Below are 21,733 nucleotides of genomic sequence, written 5' to 3' on the forward strand. Positions count from 1 at the left end.
ATGCCACCCTCCACCAGGCTTCCCTGGAAGTAAATGTGGCGACGTGTTGATGTCACCAAATCGCTTCCAGAACACTTAGGGTGAGGCCGGCTGCTTCTTCCAAAGTGGCTGGCTTCACTCCAAGCATGACTACATGGGTGGCAGAACCTGCCTGTCACCTCCACAGCCAATTATCTCAGCATGCTCACTGAGAGTGAAGGTGGCCATTTCAGAAGAAGTGGCGACCTTTACTCCCAGTGACCATGCGTCGATGCGAAGCTGCCCACTTCTGAAGTGGGTGGCATCACTGCAAGGGCGATTGTGCTGAGACTGGCTGTGGCAGAGAAAGTTGCAGCAAGTCTTGGGACAATCGCATGCCTTGCAGTGATGCTGTCTGTTTTCTTGGAAGCAGGCAGCACAATTAATGAGCAACCGACTGCTGTGGAGGCGGCGGGCAGTCGTACTTCTCGCCACTGCTGCAGTCAGTGGCCAGAAGCTCCATGGGCCAAATCACTGAGGAGCAGCGGGCAGGAGGACCTGCCGCCCCTTCCTGGGGAGACCAGAAGTGCCACCCGATAGCATGCTGTACTGTGCAGCTCTGTGGGGTGATGCTACTGCGTGCGTGCATGCACGCGCTAGTGAGAAAGTCAGAGAGACTTGTGGATGAATGCTAACCTGGGAATGTATATAAGAAGCTGCTGCAGCATATTGAATTGGACCTTTTGTCCATTGAGCTTGGTATCATTTACACTGACTTCTGTAGCTCAATAAAGTTTCAGAAAAGGGTTTTTCTCAGTTCCACCTGAAGATTCCGAGAGTTGAAACCAGGACCTTCTGCGTACACATTTTGATCTTGTGACTCTAAAATATGTTTCTTTTGGGAGGGGAGGGATTGTAGGAAACAAAGAAGTGAGCCAATGTTATAGGCTGGGCTATAAATATAAGAAAACTTATATATGTATATATATGCGCAGACTGAGCTTCTTAAACCACTGTGCCTGAGGTACACTGGAGCATAACCAGAGTACTGTGTGCTTGCTTGCATAATATTTGCATGAAAAACAATCCTGTGATGCAACTTCCTTTCCAGTACTCCGTTCATCTGGTGCTAGGTGCAAGGCATTTCATCAGGTTAGGGCATACAATATCAGAACACCAGATGGATGCAGGGCTATGTATAGTAGAACATTCCACCGCCTCTGGAAACTGTCCATTGCTTCTCTTGCAGCTGTTGGAAGAGCAGGTGCAAAATGTTAGGAGTACAATATTTTGGGGTCGGACTGGGCTGCATAGGTGTGTGGTGGGGAAAGTGATTACATTCTGGGAAGGCAATGGGCTTGGCAGCACTGAAATCTCTTGCCTGTGGGTGACTTTCTTTTTTCCCTGCTCTAGCTCATTCATGTTCCTGATTGTACTTTGCCAGCTGCTGTGAAGATTTCCCTTTTTAAGTCTTTGCGGCGTTTAGAGGTGAGCATCTTGGATGCTAATGTGGGGTGCTCTAGAGGAGAGGGTGGCTTAGTTGGTTGCAGTGGGGAGCCGTGCTGTCCATAGCACAGAGTGGATGGTGGACAATTCCATAGATAACTTTTCATGGTAGCTTACCAATTTTATTTTCCTGCATTCTAAAGTGAACATAAGAACAGCCCCACTGGATCAGGCCATAGGCCCATTTAGTCCAGCTTCCTGTATCTCATAGCGTGCCACCAAATGCCCCAGGGAGCACACCAGACAACAAGAGACCTGCATCCTGGTGCCCTCCCTTGCATCTGGCATTCTGACATAGCCCATTTCTACACATCATAAATAATAATAATAATAATAATAAAACTTTATTTTTATCCCGCCCTTCTCCCAAAAAGGGACCCAGGGCGGCTAATCATGGCTTGTAACCCGTAATGGATTTTTCCTCCCGAAACTTGTCCAATCCCCTTTTAAAGGCATCCATGCCAGATGCCATCACCACATCCTGTGGCAAGGAGTTCCACAGACCAGCCACATGCTGTGTAAAGAAATACTTTCTTTTGTCTGTCCTAACTCTCCCAACACTCAATTTTAGTGGATATCCCCTGGTTCTGGTGTTATGTGACAGTGTAAAGAGCATCTCTCTATCCACTTTATCCTTCCCATGCGTAATTTTGTGTGTCTCAATCATGCCCCCCTCATGCGTCTCTTTTCTAGGCTGAAGAGGCCCAAATGCCCAAAGAGGCCTTTCCTCATAAGGAAGGTGCCCAAACCCAGTAATCATCGACCTGTCTACCACCACACCAGGATCTCTCTCCTGATCGGTCACAGACAGCTCAGAATGCATTAGCCTATATGAAACTATTAGAAACTTCCTAAATCTCTAAACTGAGAATTTCTAAATCTAAGAAGTATACAAACCTATGGTGTGGAAAATGTTTCCGACCTGAGAAATCTCATAAAAACATTAACAGTGTTTTTAAGGTGGCAGGAGGGTGTGGTTAAGAGAAGGGGAATGTGCTGGAGTTTGGGTTAAGGTGTGCTGGAGTTTGGGTTAAGAGAAGGGGAATGTATGAGGGTAGAATCTCAAAATGTGTGCAGAATACGGGATTCGAAAGCATGTTTGCCCTTGTCTTGGAGGGCATGTCAATCAATGGCCATTAGTCATAATGGCCATGCACCACTTTCCAATTCAATAACAGCATGCTTCGGAACACCAATTGCAGGAAGCAATGGCGGGGGACAGGTCCATCTGTCTCTCTTGCTTGTGGGTATCCCAGGACAGCTGGTGGGCTTCAGTGGAGAAACCAGATGTTGAACTATGATGTGGTCTTTTCCCCTCAACCCATATCCCCCCTCCCTTTCTTGCCTTAGCTGAAGTGCGTCCCCCTGCACTGTTTGCGGGGCCTGCGATTTGTCTATTCCCAGCTGGAGGCTTTGACCTGTTCCAGATGTGTAAGTTCCCTGGAGGTGAGTTGAGCTGCATATTAGATGTCTGTCTACCTTTGGAAGAGGAGGGATGGTTGGCTTTTGTACTGTTTTCAGAAGTCATTCAAGTTAAATGGCATAGGGTTCTTAGTTGTATGAATGTGTTATGTGGGGGTAGGTGCAGCTTTAGTGCAACTTTAGGAAGCTGTAGTTTGAAGCAGAAGTTTGCTCAGGAAAAAGAAGTGTTTATCTCTGCTGCCTGCTTTCTGAATATCAAACTAGCTTCTCGAAAGCTGTATCTCTCATGGGGGAAAGATTTTGTTATAAAAATGGCCCTCAGAGGTCGCCTCCACACTGATGATCACATCTGCTACAGATTACAGCTTCTTGCAGCTACTTTGCCTGCTTTTGGATGAAAATAACCACAAATATTGACAGCATGTAGTTTGACCGAAAAAATTGATGGAGGCAGGCTTCTGAGACCTTTTTGTTCCAAATGGTATGAAACCCTCTGACAATGCTGTAGTCCAAATAATTTAGGCAGATGGCACTACCACGTGATTTATGGAGCAGAGTCCCTTCCTTCCTTATCTTGGATGGTGGGAGGGAAAGGCAATTGGGGATTTAGTGACCATTTGTACATAGTTTTGCAAGGCTTAAGGGTATTTTGTTGCCATATCACCTTGGCAAAGTAAAATTGAGGAAGGGGGCTTTCTGTTATCAGAGCAGTACTTTACATTCGCCAAGGGTTAGGATGGCCACAAGATTACATGGTTGTGATGTCATATACCCAGCAGTTCCTGGAGTGACTACTCAACTAAGGAAATGGAATTGAATGTGCTTGAGCCGAACAGACTTGTCCACAGTGGTTTAGTGCTTTAGTGACTTTAAAACTGAACTAGTTTAAAGCGTTATACATGGGGCTACCCTTGGGCAGTTTGGAAGCTGCAACAATGCAGAATGTGGCAGCCCAGGTGGTTACAGGGGCTAGGCGATTTAACTCTGTTGGACCAGTGCTTAAGCAGCTACACTGGCTGTCCATTCTCTTCTGATCCCAATTCAAGATGCTGAGGTTGTCCTTTAAGGCCCTTCACAGTTTGGGTCCAGGATATCTGAAGGACTATCTTCTCCCATATATTCCAGCCTACCCTCTTAAGTCATCTGAAGGGGTTTTCCTTCAAGTGCTGCCTCTGTCCCAAGTTAAAGGGATGGCGCCTCAGGGATGAGCCTTCTCTGCAGTGGCACCACAATTATGGATCTCCCTTCCAGGGGAATTCAGAACTATTCCCTCCCTCATGGCTTTTCAGTGAGAACTCAAAACACACCTGCTTCATCTAGCATTTGGTTGATGGGTGGGTGTTTGCCCTCAGTGCCTCTGTAAGAGTGCTGTGGCTTGATTGCTTCCCTAAACTACGTAATTTGTTTCCCACCCTGTGACTTGATATATGTTGGGTTTTGCTTTGCTTTGTTGTAATACTCAGTATTGATGTGCTTTACTTTTATTATGGAGCTTTGTAAACTGCCTTGGGCATTTGCTTAAGTATGGGAAAGTCGGGATATAAATTTTTCAAATCAATAAATGTATGAGTTCAGTCAGGTGGACTGGCTTATGCCAGTTTCAGTAGGTAGGCTATCCAGAATCTGATTCAATTCACAGTATAGGGTGTCTACCTGGAGGAAAAACATTAGCACTTGATTGGCCAATCTTTCTCTTCCTCCACCCCAACTCAGAATTACTTGGGGCAAACTGTATTGTAATCTCATGTTGAGTGTAGTTTAGCCAAAATGGGCATTTCCTGGGAGAATGGTAGAACGAGGTTTGGTTGCAAAGTGGACTGCTCTTTTGCCTTTTAGTGCAGCTTGATATGCAGGAATTAGCAGGTGAAGCCTTTCGCAACATGAAGGTAAGAATAATCACAAGCTATCTGCTGCAGGTCAACCTGCTATTAAAGACCAGGTGCAAGGGCCAACTCAGAAATTGGTAATCCTGAAAGCAGGATGCTGAGAGACTGATGAAGCACATTTGGAATGATTCCTTTTCATCTGCCAGCTGTTCATTTCATTATTCTTGTAGGAGATCATCTCGGCATGTGGAGGCGACCTCAGCACTGCCCTTCCTTGGTTGGAATTGCAGACAGTCAACTTCAGCTACAACACCATTGCTGTCTTAGATGATTCACTGGTGTGTTGGAGGATTGGTGGGGGAAGTTAAAGATGGTGGGAATTGAATCTTTCTTGGTGGGAAACTGTGACAATGGGTGACTGTGCTCCTACTTCTGGATAAATAGGTTTTCCTTGATTTGTCCTGCTATTGGCTGTGGGCCTTGAGACTTGGGCTTCTGGGTGGCAATGCTGTAACTTGCCTCCTAGCCCTGAGACTACTTGTTTTGTGAGATTGGTCACACCTTTTCTTTCTTATTCCTGATAAGCAATTGTTGAATGCCCTGAAGGCTCTGGATCTTAGTCACAATCTCCTCCAGGACTGCAAGAACTACTTGACTGTAAGTATTAAGCAGGAAGCTATATTCCCTTTTGTAGTAGCTTACAAAGCAAACTGGTTTTTCTCCTTTGCTCCTGTCACCAGCTCATTGTTCTCCCATCTTGCATTTCCAGCCTGGCCCTTAGCATAGTGCAGTGGTTCTTAAACTGGTGGGTCTTGTCCCACCAGTTCATGTAAAGCTTTCCCTGTCCCTTTAAGGGGCAGGGGAAGAGGGGAGGCAGTGATACATTCCCTACATTCACGTTGCTAAGGGGGGCAAGGAGGTGCTTTGACATATTGTGGGCAAGGAGCAGAAGGTGCAGGGAGCCTCGTGCAGCTCTCTGCAGGGCTCCCTGAGTGTTAGAATGTTGGGAAACAGCACATGCAAACTTCCTGCAAACCAGAAGTGGTTTGCATGTGCTGTTTCCCAACATTCTAACACTCAGGGAGCCCTGCAGAGGGCTGTGTGGGGCTCCCTGAGCCTTCTCCTCCTTGCTTCTGTCCACAGTAAGTAAAAGCACCCCCTCTTGCCACCCTTAATGATGCGATCCTGGGGATTGTGTTGCTGCCCTTGCTCCTCCCCCACAAAGACTTACTTAAGGAGTAATGCTCCCTAAAAGTTTGAGAATCACTGGCATAGTGTATATTCCTTGGATGAAGGGTGGTATAAAAATGTGAAAAATAAAACAGGTTTGTGGGGGAAGACGCATTTCCCTTTTAAATATACCTAATTCATTTGTAAAAATAGCCCTTATAGTGAAACTGCGCAAGTACAATTATTACATTAATTTCAATGGGAAATTCTGAAGAAGAATCTTTTATTACGGTCACTGACCAGTACATAAAATATGAAACTATGCACTTGAAAATATCAGTGCACAAGGAATAAAATTTAACAATTATACAATTAAAAACATTGAACTAAACAATCACTGTCTTCAAAAGACCCAAACCCATCACCCATTCTCAGAGGCAAACTTCCCAACAAAGACGGCAACTCTACTGAATTTAGTTCACTTTCAGTATCAGTGTCCTGATGCGTATCGCTGAAGCAAAGAATCTCGCAACACTAAAAGTAATAGCTGAACTTGTGTCAGAAAGCAACAAGTTCATATATTGTTGTGTGTGTCCCAAAAAATGGATCAGTAATGGAGTGATAAAGGTGGCACAAATGTTCCTGTAAAAGGAACAGTGAAAAAGCACATGTTCGCTTGTTTCGATATCTTCTGATCCACAGGGACATAGACGTTGGGACCAAGGTATCTTTTTGTAATGTCCCTCTGACACTGCTGAGGGGAGTCCTCGGAGTAATTCTACTCTGAGGGAAATAGTCTACTTGGGAAATTCTAAATTGTTTCAAAGCCATTCCAAGTTCACCCCAAATCACCTTATATGCTTAAAAGCATTAGGAAAAAGTTGCATGACATAATAAAATAGAATAAATAACATTTAAAATTATACCGCATTAATATTATTAAACGTCTATGATGAAAGTGTTTTATGTGGTTTAGCACTTCAAGCTTTAGTTGCGAACTGTTGGAAGCTCTCATGTTTCACCTGTCTTTCTACTTTTCCCATGACTTGTTTCATCTTCCTTCTGTTCTGTAGGCTGCATTTTCACAGTAATTTGTAGAAACACAAAGCAGATACATTGTGAAAAGGAGCACATAGTGAGGTGCCTTGATAGCATCCGAACATGCTACCCATCAGGCAGTGCATCTCACACAGAGGGTGTCTCTTCCTTAGCCATGCTCAGTCCTCTGAGGGTCCTGAAGAACTCATCCTGTAAAACCCATAGGAGTACTTCCAAGAAAGGGGGTGCTTCTGTACCTCTCTCCTGCAAGGGAGAGAAATCCAAAATTTGATCTGATCTCCTGGAACTTCTGGGCATATGAGACAAATTTGTTCCCTTCCCTGTCTCTGGAGTTTTGTGTGGAGGGGAGGTGTACTTTTGGGCAAAATAGGAGGTAGACTTTGTCTCCACTAGTCTACCTAGTTTTTTTACCCCTCACCATTTCCTGACCTTATATCAAAAATTTTGGTATGGATAAAGAGGGATGGTCTTAATATATGCGGTAGGGATAATTGAAAATCTGTGTAGCTAAAGTATTTATAAAGAGGGAAGTGTGTAACTTATTGCTCTGCAGCATACATTTTCCTTCTCCCCCCTGTATTTCCATGGTGTGCTCAATCCTATGGAGTCATAGTAGGGTTGAGTGAAGACTTGATTGAAATTCTGTTTCTATGCAGGGAGCTACCTTGGAATGGCCTTCTGCAGTTGTCTTTGTAGCCAGGGCAATAAAATGCAGCTATTGCATCACTGAAGTTGTAGCTGTGAAACCATATTTCCCTTTGCCCACTTGCTGATAAGCATTTTGCAGTCACTTGCTGCTCCATTGATCATGTGCTCTGTCCCTATTTTCCTCTGGAGATGCTTACCTTCCCCACACCTTCTGCTCCTTCCCCCTGTCAGTTACAATAAAGCAGACTTTACTGGTATGAAAAATTATACAAGTGAAGATAGGAGCATGTACCAAGGGGAAGAAGACATTGTCAGTCCATTCAGGAAGTTCCCAGATTATATAGTTAAGAGTTCTGCCCCTTAGGCTCACTTCAAACCTGCTTCCTTCTTTTAAAGTGGAAAGCACAAATGTTTAAGCACCATTCTTGTATACCGAGCCATCCATGGAAGGGTGTGGGCCCAGGGCCCCCGTTATGGTCATATATTGGTCATGCACACCTGAGGAGCAGGGCTGCTGCACCAGGTGCTCTACTCAAGGGATGGCTCTGCTTGTAGGTTTGGGATTACAAAGAGGCCATTCTAGAAACCTAATTACTTTTTTTTGGTGTGTATCGCCATTCCCAGAACTATAGTTAGAAGATGTGCACGTGTGTGTATGCGATTGAAATAAAATGTTGGGATTGAGTTTCACTTTCAGAATAATGCAGGTAGTTTGCTTCCATGTGCTTAAAGTCTTAAACAGTTGTTAAAACGCTCCCCATGGTTCAGTATTGAGGTTAAATAGCAAGTGGGGTGAAAGAATGAGACTCTATAGGACAGCTTTCCATCACCATCTTCAGTGACCATCACAACAATATAATTACTTCTTGACAACCCTCTCCAGTATATCTTTGACAAGGCCAAGGACTGAATAGCAAGTGTTGAGATTATGCTACCTTTTGGGGGGGGCAAGAATTAACAGTGCTGACCTCCCTTAATAAGTGACTAGGAAGTCATGATTACTCTCTACCTGGACTGCTGTGAAGACCACAGAGGTAGAGGGCAATGATCCAACCTTCTCCCTGTTCTTGTGTTCCTGACCTTTCCAGACTTGCTTCTTTCTCTGTTGCTGCTAGACAGCTGCTTCTCCCCCTACTGTATAACCTTAGTCTTATAACCTCAGTATAAGCTCTTATAACCTCAGTAGGAAATGTGTTGGTGTAGCAGGTAGAGGAAGACAGGCCAAATTGCTTCTTAGATAAAGTGTTTATCTAACCTCTGTATTTCAGCAGGAAATAACAGTATTTTACCCAGAGAACAGGCTTGCTTGTGACTTCACCTTTCTCTTAGCATGTGGTGATGTTAAACTGAGCCATCTGGGTTCATACATACATGAATTTACTGTGTGGGGACGACGACCCCCCAACCTGGTACACCTCTTCTTTTTTGCATACTATTGCCCTACGTCAATGACTCAGTGGTCAAGGGGTCATTCATTTGGAGGATCTGTCCACCCTACAGAGGCTGGAGTTTGGTTTCTTAAATGCTTATGCCCTCCTTAATGCTACTGTTTTTGTTTAAAATTTGTACAGCACTTTCTTCTGGGAGTTCAGGCAGTTTCAGTAAGAGAACTCAAAATATAAGCAACCAAACTAGCAATTATAGTAAATTGGTTATCAAGTGAGAAGTTGTTCTCCTCTTGTGAGATCTGCCAGTTCTCCTTGGGTGTTGGTTTCCTCTTCTTACTATGAGGTCCACTCTTATCACTAAGTTGCCTCATGGCTGTCATATGCAGGCTTGGGCAGAATTTAGTTCATGTTCCACAGAGCATGTGAGCAGAGTTCCTGAGATAAAGAAGCTCTCTGATCTCTCTGCTGTTGTAAGCCTGGCTCCTTTGAATTCTGCTGGTTTTTTTAATTGGTCACCTATAGCTTGTCTTATAGTGTATATAGGACTTGCTTTGGTGAAAGACTTTTAAAATGATAGAGAGGAGTCGTAGCTCAGAGGAAGAGCATCTGCTTTGCATGTGAAAGTCCCAGGTTCCATTCCCAGCATCTCCAGGGAAAGCAGTGAAAATTCATTTCAGAAACCTTGAACTTCTGCCAGTCGGCATCAATAATATTGAACTAGATGGACCAGTAGTTGGTATAAAGCAGATTTCTGTGCCAGAAGAGGCACTAATATGAATAACTGGTGCTGAGCTTCTTTCTTTATATAGGTGCTGATGGAGCTAGAGTACTTAAATATGGCCTATAACTTCCTGTCCAAGGTGCCTGATCTCGGGCTGCACAGCCAAGCTAAACTGGTGACCTTGATCCTGCGGTACAACCAGCTTGACAGTATTAATGGTGAGATTGTAGTGAGGCTGCAGCTGCACGCGGGACTCTGGGGTCTGGTTTGTATTGGATTGGAGATGGGAGGCCTGATTGGGGGGTCATCTTGCTTCTTCTCTGATCCAACTCTGCTTTCTTCTCCACAGGTGTGGAGCAGCTACCTAGCCTTCAGCACCTTGACGTTGCCTATAACTTACTATTGGAACACACACTGTTGGCACCACTGACCTTGCTACACAATTTGAAAAGAGTAAGCAACTGATCTCTTTAGGGGTTTGTGGGAGGGAGGCTTGGTCAGTTTGAGGACTTTGAGTTTGGAGAAAAGGGTCTTGTCAGCTGTTTACTAGGAGGTGTCTCTATAGCAATAGTGTATACATGTGGCACTCCAAACTGTTATGGATTTGCTGTCTGGGGCAGAGAGGCAGTGTCATCTGTCCAACAACACAATATTAAGAATATTTACCGTAGATACTAATGTATAGTATGTGAAATTTTTGCCAAGTAATCAAGCTCCGATTATCACTTTGCCTTATCTCTGGGTCAGTCAGGGCAGAGCCTTATCTGTGGCATCGACTCATGGGCGAGTATCTGCGGTATATACTGTTTTTCAATAGGAGCTGTTCACAAAGCAGTTTACATAGTAAAATCAGTTCATGTTTGTCAGTGTGTTGGACTTTTTTTTTTTCTTCCAGTTGCATCTGGAGGGGAACCCATTATGGTTCCATCAGAACCACCGGCCTGCCACCATAATGCACTTGTCTCCAAGAGCCATTTCTTCCAGTGTGAGTATATGTGGCTTATGTTCCAGTTTGTTGAAGTTCAGACTCAGATGAACTATAACCCCAAAAGTGAACACTATCACTATCACCTAATTACTTCAATTAAATACTCCCAGGAAAATGCGGATTAGGATTGTAGCATAAGAGCCCAATACTATGCCTGTCTACTCAGAAGTAAGAAGTAAGGATTGGAAGCAAACTCCGTGTTTATCTAGTAATTGTTTATTGCTTGTCTAAAGGTTGTCTCCATGCTTTGTTAAATTTTAGGTTGTCTTTTTGTTTGTCTTGTAAAAAAAATTGCAGAATTTCACATTCTCACTGTACTAATGCACCGTAATTCCACAGTCATGTGAAAGACTTGGCACTTGTACAAGGAACCACCATCTCCTCTCCCCCACCCAGTATCAAGTTGACTTATTGGGGGGATGTCATCACTTTTTGTGTTGAACAGATTTGTCATCCAGAAAAGGTGGAGCCAGTAAATCTGTTCAGCCAATCTTTGACCCTTATGATGGAAAACTTTTGTTGCTATGTGGTGTATGCAGGAACAAATAGATTCCCCACCCTGACCCAAGACGTATAGAATTCTGCTTGGTGCTGGGGCCAGGATGCAGGGGATGGAAACCTGTGCAATTTAATGTCATGTGCCCATGGAAGCTTAGAAATCTAACAGTCCCCCGTGTTTTCTGGAAATTTGCTTTTATAATTGAGGGAAGTGTCAAATGTAGTTTGATGTAGTATGACAATCTGCTGTTCAAAGAACAGTCTACTTTTTATAGAACAGACTATGTGAAAAGGTGCTTGGGTGCTTTTTGTAAAAGTAGCTTTTTGGATACCAGCCAGGAGGTTGGTGATAGTCCTTCACAGTTCTTGCTTTAGCACTCTCCTCTACAAAGTGATTCCTTGTCCATTAAGTCCTGTTAGTGCAATATATCTTCATTATGTTGTTTAGATAACTCCCCCATGTGTGTGGTATAACACATGCACCTTCTGCTCTGTATATAAGATTAGAAAACTGGCACAAGTTCTATATTGCACACATGATAAACTGGGATTTGCAAGTCATGATCTTTGAGGTGACTATGAATATAAGCTGTTCATCTCCAGCAGCCCAGATGACTCCTTATACCCACGTACACGCCTGAGTGAAACAAGCATATTTTGCCAAGCATAAGAGGTCGGTTTTCCATTCCAGACTTCACCTACTCTGGGTCAAGAGCCACAGAATATAAAAGAGATTTATCCAGCCATGGAAAATCTTTCTAATGGCATTTTTGTTTCATTGATGACAAGCAGAAGGGGCTGTTAGTGCCCTATCATTCTTCTTTGTTTTTATTTCAGTTCCTTCTTGATGAAGAGCCATTGTCTGCTTCTGACCTGCGGGTGAGTAGGGTAGAAACAATTTTTTTCCAGAGCTGTTGCTAGTAAGAGAAGTGGGTATAAATCCTCTTCTTGTTGAAAGCTTTTTCATCGGGTGTCCTCTAGAGCAGCACTTCTCAAAGTGTCTGCTGTTGCAGACTGGCATTTTTTTTCCTAATCTGCTGCAGTCTCTCTATATGCAGGACACATATAAATATGGGGAGGGAGGGGAAGGCATGCAGCACATTGGCTTACCCAGTCTTTTCTGCTTCTCAGAGCTTCTTGTAAGGCTTGGCGCATGTCCTAGTCCCACAGCAAGTCTCAAGATTCTTAAGAAGCTGGAAGAAGGAAGCCCCATGAGATATGCCAAAGATTGGCAACCAGTCTGTGGACTGGTTTGAGTAGTACTGCTCTAGTGTTTTCTAGCCCTCTTAAAATAATGGACAGCCAGTAATATTCTCGTTCACCCCAGAAAAAGTTTAAGTATCCTTCTCTGCCTTGATACTTTTCTCCTCCTCATCTTCAGTATTTTATATAATGCTTTTCAAAAAAAAGTTCACAAAGTGGTTTACAGACGAAATCAAATAACTAAATGGCTCCCTGTCCCAAAAGGGCTTACAATCTACGAATCTTTCTCCCAATCTTTCTCCTGCTGAATATTTTTTCTGCAAATGCACACCCAACTGCTGAAATTGTACCGGCTAGGCCCCTTTTAAGGGAAGAATTGAAGGGGAATAGGCAGAAGTCTTTGTGAATGGGCGTCCTTACTTGACTTCACCTTACCAGAACTCATTCTGTCTTTCAGTACCTCTCCAAATTGGATCACGTTGCTGCTCAGGCACTCTGCACCCCAGCCTCGGAGAGGGCCCTGACTGACCGCAGTGTCCTGGAAAGTTCTTGTGCTGCAGACCAGAGTGATAGTCAGTCCCCTGAAGAGAGCAAATCTGTCAGGCTCCCCTCTCAGAAGAAAATTAAGGTGGTCACTGTTGATAATATTTTGATTTTTTTAAGTGGGTTGGTGAGTGAAAAGGTTATTCTGCAATTGGTGACTTGAGTGCTATGTGCTGACAATTTATTGGAATGGGGGGGGGGGTGAGGTACTTTTACAAGTTGTCAGCCCAGGTTGCAAGGAACCGCATTTGCTACTGCCACCAGTGTTCGTACCGCCTTCCTCCTAAGGGTGTATTGGGTGCTACCACAACCACCAGTGCTGAGTGTTCAATGGGTGGCTTGGCCAGGTGGACTATCTGGTGAGTGTAGACCTCAGCCAGTCAACCCCAGAGCCTCCCCTGCTTCTACATGGTACTTTCCGGAAGCATGCCAGGAAAGTACAAAGTGTGGAGGAAGGCCTCTAGTGCAGTGTTTCTCAAACTATGGGTTGGGACCCACTAGGTGGGTCCCCATTCATTTCAATATTTTATTTTTAATATATTGGACTTGATGCTCCCATGGTATGTGTCTGCATTTGGGGAAATGTTATAGATCTGTACTTTTAACAGGCTACTATGTATTAACAATGATAGTAAATGGGACTTGTTCCTTGGTAAGTGTGGGTAGGATTGTAGCCTAGGATTGTTAAAAATTTTCCAGCTTGATGTTGCTTCCAATCATCACATCACTTCCAGTGGGTCGTGACAGATTCTAATTCTAAAAAGTGGATCCCGGTGCTAAAAGTGTGAGAACCACTGCTCTTCTGGTTTGTACATCACCCTGAAAATTATGTTCTTTGTTTAAAAAGAGGGGAGAACATTGTAGAGAAAATGTTTAAATGTGTGCTGTGTCTACTGAAAATCTTAATTGGACCAGAATTCCAATTCTGGAGGTTAGAAAACCTTGTCTACAAAGGTGTGAAACAATTGCAATAGTGTTAAGAATGTGTTAAATTATCACTGAAGAACTTAGGAAGTCTGTCTGTAGTCTTACAGCTTGCCTCTGCTTTAGGGGAAGGTTAAAGTGCGTAGGGCCAGCATTTCAGAGCCCAGCGATACAGATCATGAGCACACAACGCTACCCCTTTCAGCAGGTAAGATCCAAATTGCCTGAGGTTGAAGATTGCTTAAGACTCAAATACTCTGGGGACTGTCATGTCTGTCTTCAAATGCTTAGGGTATATCTTTTTTCTCACCCCAGGGTTAGTTCAGCAGCATCAGGCAGAGATGGAGCGTATGGACAGTTTTCGAGATCGCTTTGGTGCCAACTGGCTCCAATACAGGTGGCACCTGGAAACGGAAGGGCAGGCAGGAAACCACTCCCCCTCTAGAAGTCCTACGACTGACTCTCTAGGCAGCTCAGGTGTGGTTTCTGAGCAGAGCAAGAACATGGTGCAGGAGCAGAAGGAGCTTGTTGCTGAAGAGGAAAAACAACTGGAGATGCCACAGGGTGAAGCTGTGGTGGAAGTTCTCAGGGCAGAAGTGGAAACAAATGGGTTGGCAGCGAAAGAAGATAAAGATCTGGAGGAAAAAGTGGAAGGTAAATAGTGCACTTCTAGGCCAGTTTACATTTCTGTGGATTGGTAGGAAGCTGTGAATATTTGGCACCCTGCAAAGGGTTATATCGGGAGGTCAAAGATGCTATCTCCTGGGTGACTGGGTGCAAATTCCCTGTGGTGATACTCCTGATTTGAATTCTGCTGAATCTTGCAGTTTTGCTTGTTTGCTAGACAAATCCTATCTCTGCCTGAATGTGCTTGAGCTTTGGATTCATGAAAAGTCACTGTCTGAAGAAAATAGAGGCTCAAAATCAGTACTTTCCAGAAGCAGGAAAGGAATCTGCATGGATGTGCTCAGAACATCATGTAACCTCTCATGCAGAATCTGGGAACTGCGATGAATTATGCCCAGGCAATCCCACTAAAATCAGTGCCTTTGAACCACCTCTGTTTTGGTGTTGAATTGTGGCCTCGGGTACTCAGGAAATGGAGCACATGCACATGTAAAGGTGTTGGATTCAATTCCTGCTATCTGGGTAGGTCTCGAAAAGACCCCCACCTGAAACTGGAGAGCTTCACATGATACAGAAATGTCCCTCCCAATATCCAGAGTCTCTGCCAATACACACCTACTGTTCTTAGCTCTGATTTCCTTCACGTTCATCATCTGCAGTGATGGAGCCAAAATGCCAAATGTTTCAAAACAAATTGAAGTGAAAAACCAAGGGTACAGCCAGAAAACATGACAGTAAAAGTCAAATTTATGCAAACTTCCATCTTCCATACAAATGTGGAAATGGAAAAGGTGCAAAAGAGAGCGACTAAGATGATTACGGGGCTGGGGCACCTTCCTTATGAGGAAAGGCTACGGCGTTTGGGCCTCTTCAGCCTAGAAAAGAGACGCCTGAGGGGGGACATGATTGAGACATACAAAATTATGCAGGGGATGGACAGAGTGGATAGGGAGATGCTCTTTACACTCTCACATAATACCAGAACCAGGGGACATCCACTAAAATTGAGTGTTGGGCGGGTTAGGACAGACAAAAGAAAATATTTCTTTACTCAGCGCGTGGTCGGTCTGTGGAACTCCTTGCCACAGGATGTGGTGCTGGCGTCTAGCCTAGACGCCTTTAAAAGGGGATTGGACGAGTTTCTGGAGGAAAAATCCATTATGGGGTACAAGCCATGATGTGTATGCGCAACCTCCTGATTTTAGGAATGGGTTATGTCAGAATGCCAGATGCAAGGGAGGGCACCAGGATGAGGTCTCTTGTTATCTGGTGTGCTCCCTGGGGCATTTGGTGGGCCGCTGTGAGATACAGGAAGCTGGACTAGATGGGCCTATGGCCTGATCCAGTGGGGCTGTTCTTATGTTCTTATATGTTCTTATGTGGATGATGTGATGTAGAACTCCATTTCTTGCACTGACACGCTTTGAAGGACAAATGCAGTCATTATTTTTAAGCAAAGTATGCAACCAAATCCTCCTTACTGGAAAGTGCAAAAGTTAATATCATTCTAGGTTAGAAAATTGGTGATTGGGGGGGCGGGCCCTGGTGCCCTCTACCCCCCCCCCCCAATTGACCAGGGCTTAAACAGATTGCACTGCCACAATGAGGACAAGTCCTGATGGAGACCATCCTAAAAAACTTTTTCTCCAGCTATGCTGAAGATCCCCTATATAGGCTATGCTGTAGATGTGGCATGTAGCCAGTGGTCCATGGACAGAGTTCAATCAAACAGGCAGGTGAAGAGTTAAAACTAAAAGTAGGATAATTCAAGGAAGAAAAAAAATATCAAGCAGACTTACAGAATAGCTTGGGTGTTGGACATGCTCAGGTGTGGGTCTTAACAAAAGGTACAAGCCGTTGATTACAGACAAACTTTTAAAATGAAAATAAAATCTCTTAGGTGTCTAATGGCCCAGTCTATGGGTCTTCCTGCCACAGCACAGCTGTGCCAAAATGGCCTCGCTGCATGCTATGGTGATGGGGTTGATCAGAAGGCTTGGCAGAGGTAAGGGAAAATGTTTTTCCTTGATTGCCTATAGGTCTCTTAATTGCCAGTAGGTCGTCTTGGACCTGCACTAGCTGTTTAGCTGGTGCAAGTCTGAGGAGGCAAAGGGAGCATGGTGGCTTGCTCCAGAGGGATAACATCTGGCGCATGTTGCTTGTGCTGAATACCATCCCCTCATGCCTCCAACACACCTCCCACCTTGCCATGTTCCACCCTCCCCCTGCCCCATTATGCCCCTGCCACCAACTCACCATTGTTGATGGGTGCTCCTCTTCTTGCCATTGTGTGCTGGGCCTCCATGACCTTTCTGCTATGCACATTTGGCTAAGCACATTTCCAAACCACCATTTATGACACCTGAAAAGCGCGTTCTTGTCCAGAACGCTAGTTCTGGTGCTGGATCACAATGACAGGTTTGGGCTGTAACACACTGATCCCTAAATGTAGTTAATTAAGGCTTCTGTTTTCAGACTCCAATTATGACTGTCAAACCTAGGGAGGCATGTGAAATAGTCGCACATGATGCACACTCTGAGGAGTCCAGATCAGAAAACACACAAGCATCTTTGGGCTTTACCTTAAGTAACCTAGGTTTAAGAAAGCATTGTCCAATCTGCTTGGATGTTTTTCAACTGCCTGGGTATCCCACCCCACCCTCCAACTTGGTCAACTGAGCTGGCTTATGCCAGTCTTGGCAGGTAGGCTCTCTGGAACCTACTGTTCTCTGGATGCCAGCCAAAGGAGACAAGCAATATGTAAAACTATCCATGTGTCTGGTTGTGCTGTCTTTCTGCAGTGGCAATGATATCTTGGGAATGCCTTTCCTATTGAATTTTATATTGAGGCTCCCTTTAAGAGGAATAATTGGGAGAAAGGAGCTTGGTCATCACACAAGATCTTTGCAAATTTAGCAGGATCTTGTTCTTGCCTACATGTTGCTTTCAGGAAAGGAGATCCCAAATGGCTTGTGCCTAACTTTTGGAATAATTCTTGCAGAACAAACCCTTTGAACCAATGAGTCCTACTTTGGATAGAGTGTGATCTCATTGAGTCAGTCTTACCAAACAGAATATTGGAAGTTATTCACTTCCAGTTGACAGCCCCCATTTTGGCATTGTATCCTAAATAGTGTGAGCATTACAGCATTCACACACGTGAACTTTCCCACCCCCTCTTCCCTATGGCAGCTCCCCAAGTCTCCAAAAAGGTTTTCAAGGTTTGAGAATGGTGTGGGATGCAGTGAAGGAGGCTGCAGTAGGAGGGGGGGGGGATTCCCTGAAAACAGGGTGGAGGCACCTCCTGCAAGCATTCTGCTACTAGAAGGTGCCTTTCAGGGGTTTTCCCTTCCACCACAACTCCCTCCCCTTTCCCAAGGGCTTGTTCTTGTAGTCTTCCAAAATTGGCTTTTGGGGAGTTATCCTAAGAAGAAAGGGGTGGGCAAGGTTGTCTGTGCAAGTGTTGGTACACTAGTGCTTCTTAGGATACAATTCTTTGTTTTTCCCTTGACCATTAGGTACCATCTGACTAGCTTGTATATGTAATTATGTGTCAACACTCCACTGTGGTCTTGTATAAAGGGAATATTTTCATGCTCAGTATTCCCTTAATACCACACCATGAATTTGGGTCTAAATCACTGTAATATCTTCCCCTTTCTCAATGGACTTTATGCCCTTTCTCAAGTGGCATTATGTCCTTCCAAACATCAGAGGAGGCAATTTAGGCTGCAAACAAAGGGCTTTTGCTTGTCCACTCAACCACATTCATAACTGGTCTGGGATTTCAACCTAGGTTTGCAGTGGTCCAGTCCCAAGGCTAGTGCAGGCAATGTTATGTGACCATACTCTGGCAAGATCAATTCCTGACTTTCTGCATTCTTTTGCATGTATCACATAAGGGGACTTAAAAAGTCATGTTTCCATTACTTGGTTCTCTTTTGCCACATGCTCCAGGGGTTTTGAGACGATGGAATTTTTTTTAAATAGTCAGAGGACTTGGGATTTTTCCAGTCTTCCTTAGTTGCTAGGATGCTGGATACTGCAGTAGGTAGAGCCTAATACTCACATTTATTGTGATAGCGGACCTCTGCCAGCCAGTCCTGGTAAGCCAGATTGAAGGCGATTGTGACCCTGAACTAGACTGGATCTTCCTGCGAGTCACAGCCCAACATGTGCTGGAGGTAGAGCTAAAAGCTGCCAGGATTTTAAACAGACTGGACCTGCAAAGCCTGCAGAAAGTAGAGACCTCAGAGATGCACTGGAGAAGGCTGGTGAGTCAAAGTTGCTTCCATGGGGAAAGTGGTCATCTGACCACTGTGTAATCCAGTGTTTCATGAGGGTTTATCATTATCTAACCATCATGCAAAATCAAAAGGTGGCTCTTTCCTTTTGGAGGTGGATTTGATACTGGATTTGATACTGGATTTGATCAAAAGGTGGATTTGATACTGTAGTGCATGTGTGTGCTTGATTCTGTGGGGTGACGTAGCAGTGGATGGCAGTACTTCACTTCTGGGGGGGGGGGCTATTAGCTCCCAACATACTAGCTGTTTCTTCAAGACTTCACCTTCTCACAGGTTCTCTCAGGCAGAGCTGCCAAGGCAATGGGATGTGACTTGTCAATTGGCCTCCTGCCTAGTTTGCCTGTCTAGTTTCCACCCTTTTCTACTTGACAGATGTCCTGATACCAAACCTGAAAAAAGCCTGACATTTTTGTTCCCTGAGGCAGCGCTGTTCAAGCACTGCCTTCTTTGGCCCTCTTAACCTACTGCAGCTTTAGATCCTCTTTGGAAAGCTGGGTAAACAGGCTGGGATACAGTCAAAGACAGAACAGCAATAAAACAATTCAAACAACTTAAAACAAGATGCATATAGTAAAATTATTGAACAATGCTTGTATTACAATAATAATAATAACTACTATTTATATACCGCTTTTAAACAAAAAGTTCCCAAAGCGGTTTACAGAAAAAAATCAAATAACGAATGGCTCCCTGTCCCAAAAGGGCTCACAGTCTAAAAAGATGCAAAAGAACACCAGACAGCCACTAGAAAAGACACTGCTGGGGGGAGGTGGGCCAGTTACTCTCCCCCTGCTGAATAAAAGAGGAGCACCCACTTGAAAGAGTGCCTCTTACTAGTTAGCAGGGGTGAATACACAACTGGTGTATTCAGAACTGAAGCTGGCACCATTTTGCTCAGCTCTTGTACATCTGGTTGCAAGATTTTGGAAGCCCCGGCTGAAACCTCTACAGCTCTAATGGTTAATCCCTTGTACAAGTCTGCCATTTTGCTTCAGCCCCTTAGCCCATTCCTGTCTTCTTCCAGCCACATCCTCCTGGAGTCAGCCTTATTTTCCAATGAATGCTTTGTGGCAACTTGAGTCTGCAGTTTTGCCCTCTAATCAACCTTCATTCTGAAGTATGAGCACCAATACCTAATAGCATATGTAGAGAAAAGAGTCCTTGGTTCCGCCAAACACTTTATGCTCTGCCTAAGGAGAAAACTCATCCCATTTGCACAGGGATATACAGGCCAAATGGGACATTGCAATAAATGTATTTTAGAGTCAATACGCTTCTGACAGGCCCACTTTCTAAAGAGAATGTCACCATGGGGAGCCTCCAGTTTGGGATGGAACTGAGGGGAGAGAAGTTAACCATTTCCTCTTATGCTGCTCTCCTACTGGAATTATCCCCCCCCCCAGTTGCTGTTGTTTCAGGGATAAACAGCAGTTTTGGGAGCAATTTCCAGTGGGAAGACTGTGATATAGTTGGAGATGGGCTTGAAGGTATGGGCAATGCTTGATGAAATCTCTGGAGGAGGAAAAAGTGTGGTTACGCTGAATTTCTGATATCCATGGAAAGAACTTCAGTGTCCTCTAGAGCCTGATGCCCTTCCTTTAGGCTAGCAGAAGGATACGAGGGTCGCCCAGAAAGTAATGCACCACATTTTTTTTTCTTCAACAATTATTTATTGAACACAATGAAACTTACACACAAGAAAGAATGATGTTTCTTCTACACTCCCTATTTTTCCACGTAATCTCCATCCGGTTCTATGGCCTTCCTCCAGCGAGACACAAGGACATGTATGCCCTGTCAGTACCACTCCTTATTCTGGTCACGAAGCCATTTCTGCACTGTGCGAATCACCTCTTCGTCACCCTCAAAATGTCTTCCGCGAATGGCATCCTTTAATGGCCCAAACAAGTGGAAGTCTGAGGGAGCTAGGTCAGGGCTGTAGGGTGGATGGGGTAACACAGTCCAACCCTGTTTAGTGATGTGTTCCGAAGTCCTCAAACTTGTGTGAGGCCGAGCGTTATCATGTTGAATCAAACATTCACCTGGGTTGTTGTGGCGCCGAAGTTGCTGGAAGCGCTTCTTGAGTTTGGTTAATGTCTTCACATAAGCTTCAGAATTAATGGTGCTGCCTCTTGGCATCACATCAATGAGTATGATGCCCTCACAGTCCCAAAACACAGTGATCATGACCTTACCGGCGGAAGCAGTTGCTTTGAATTTTTTCTTCTGTGGAGATTGAGGATGACGCCATTCCATCAACTGTCGTTTTATTTTGGGCTCAAAATGGTGAACCCAGGTTTCATCACCTGTCACAATCCTGGACAAGAACGCTACCCCCTCATCTTCAAAACGTTTTAGCAACTCAGAAGAAATGTTTTTTCTGAGAGATTTGTGGTCCACCGTAAGACAGTGCGGAACCCATCGTGCACACACTTTTGAATAATCAAGAGCATGGATGATTGCATCCACACTTCCTTTGTTGATTGACAGCTTCAGCGCCAACTGCCTAGTCGTTATGCATCGGTCCTCGCGAATGAGCACATCAGCAAGCTGCGTCTTGTCAGGTGTGACAGCCATGGATGGCCGCCCCGAACGCTGCAAATCTTTGAGCTCTGCCGAACCGCCTTCTAATGGCCTCACCTTCTGTGCCCAGCGACTAACCGTACTACTGTCGACTGCAGATTCTCCATAAACTGTACACAAACGTTTGTGAATGTTCCCAACAGTTTCTTTCTCCACAGTGAGAAATTCAATGACGACACGCTGCTTGTAACGTACATCACTTACAGACGCCATTTCGAAACACTGCTGCAGCTACGCTATCTGTCTGAAGAAACCAAAAATGTGTGTGCGCACTCCTGAAAATTCAAATAATGTATATCTAAAGTTTTGCATTTGTACCATTACTGTAGGCTGAGAAAAAAAAATGTGGTGCATTACTTTCT

General features: G+C 44.5%; 1 protein-coding gene across 1 annotated transcript in view; it reads left to right on the plus strand.

Moving 5' to 3' along the window:
• STK11IP (serine/threonine kinase 11 interacting protein) overlaps nt 1-21,733 on the plus strand; it is a 37,606-nt gene that overhangs the window by 6,400 nt on the left and 9,473 nt on the right. Inside the window, exons 4-15 of the mRNA XM_066631501.1 lie at nt 1,372-1,446; nt 2,815-2,910; nt 4,943-5,050; nt 5,298-5,369; nt 9,787-9,916; nt 10,048-10,151; nt 10,594-10,683; nt 12,022-12,063; nt 12,845-13,015; nt 13,981-14,062; nt 14,170-14,508; nt 18,565-18,755. Coding sequence (XP_066487598.1) covers nt 1,372-1,446; nt 2,815-2,910; nt 4,943-5,050; nt 5,298-5,369; nt 9,787-9,916; nt 10,048-10,151; nt 10,594-10,683; nt 12,022-12,063; nt 12,845-13,015; nt 13,981-14,062; nt 14,170-14,508; nt 18,565-18,755 — 1,500 coding nt within the window. The remainder of the gene's footprint in view (nt 1-1,371; nt 1,447-2,814; nt 2,911-4,942; nt 5,051-5,297; nt 5,370-9,786; nt 9,917-10,047; nt 10,152-10,593; nt 10,684-12,021; nt 12,064-12,844; nt 13,016-13,980; nt 14,063-14,169; nt 14,509-18,564; nt 18,756-21,733) is intronic.

This window comes from Tiliqua scincoides, chromosome 1 (assembly GCF_035046505.1).
Source record: "Tiliqua scincoides isolate rTilSci1 chromosome 1, rTilSci1.hap2, whole genome shotgun sequence".
Lineage (NCBI taxonomy): Eukaryota > Metazoa > Chordata > Lepidosauria > Squamata > Scincidae > Tiliqua > Tiliqua scincoides.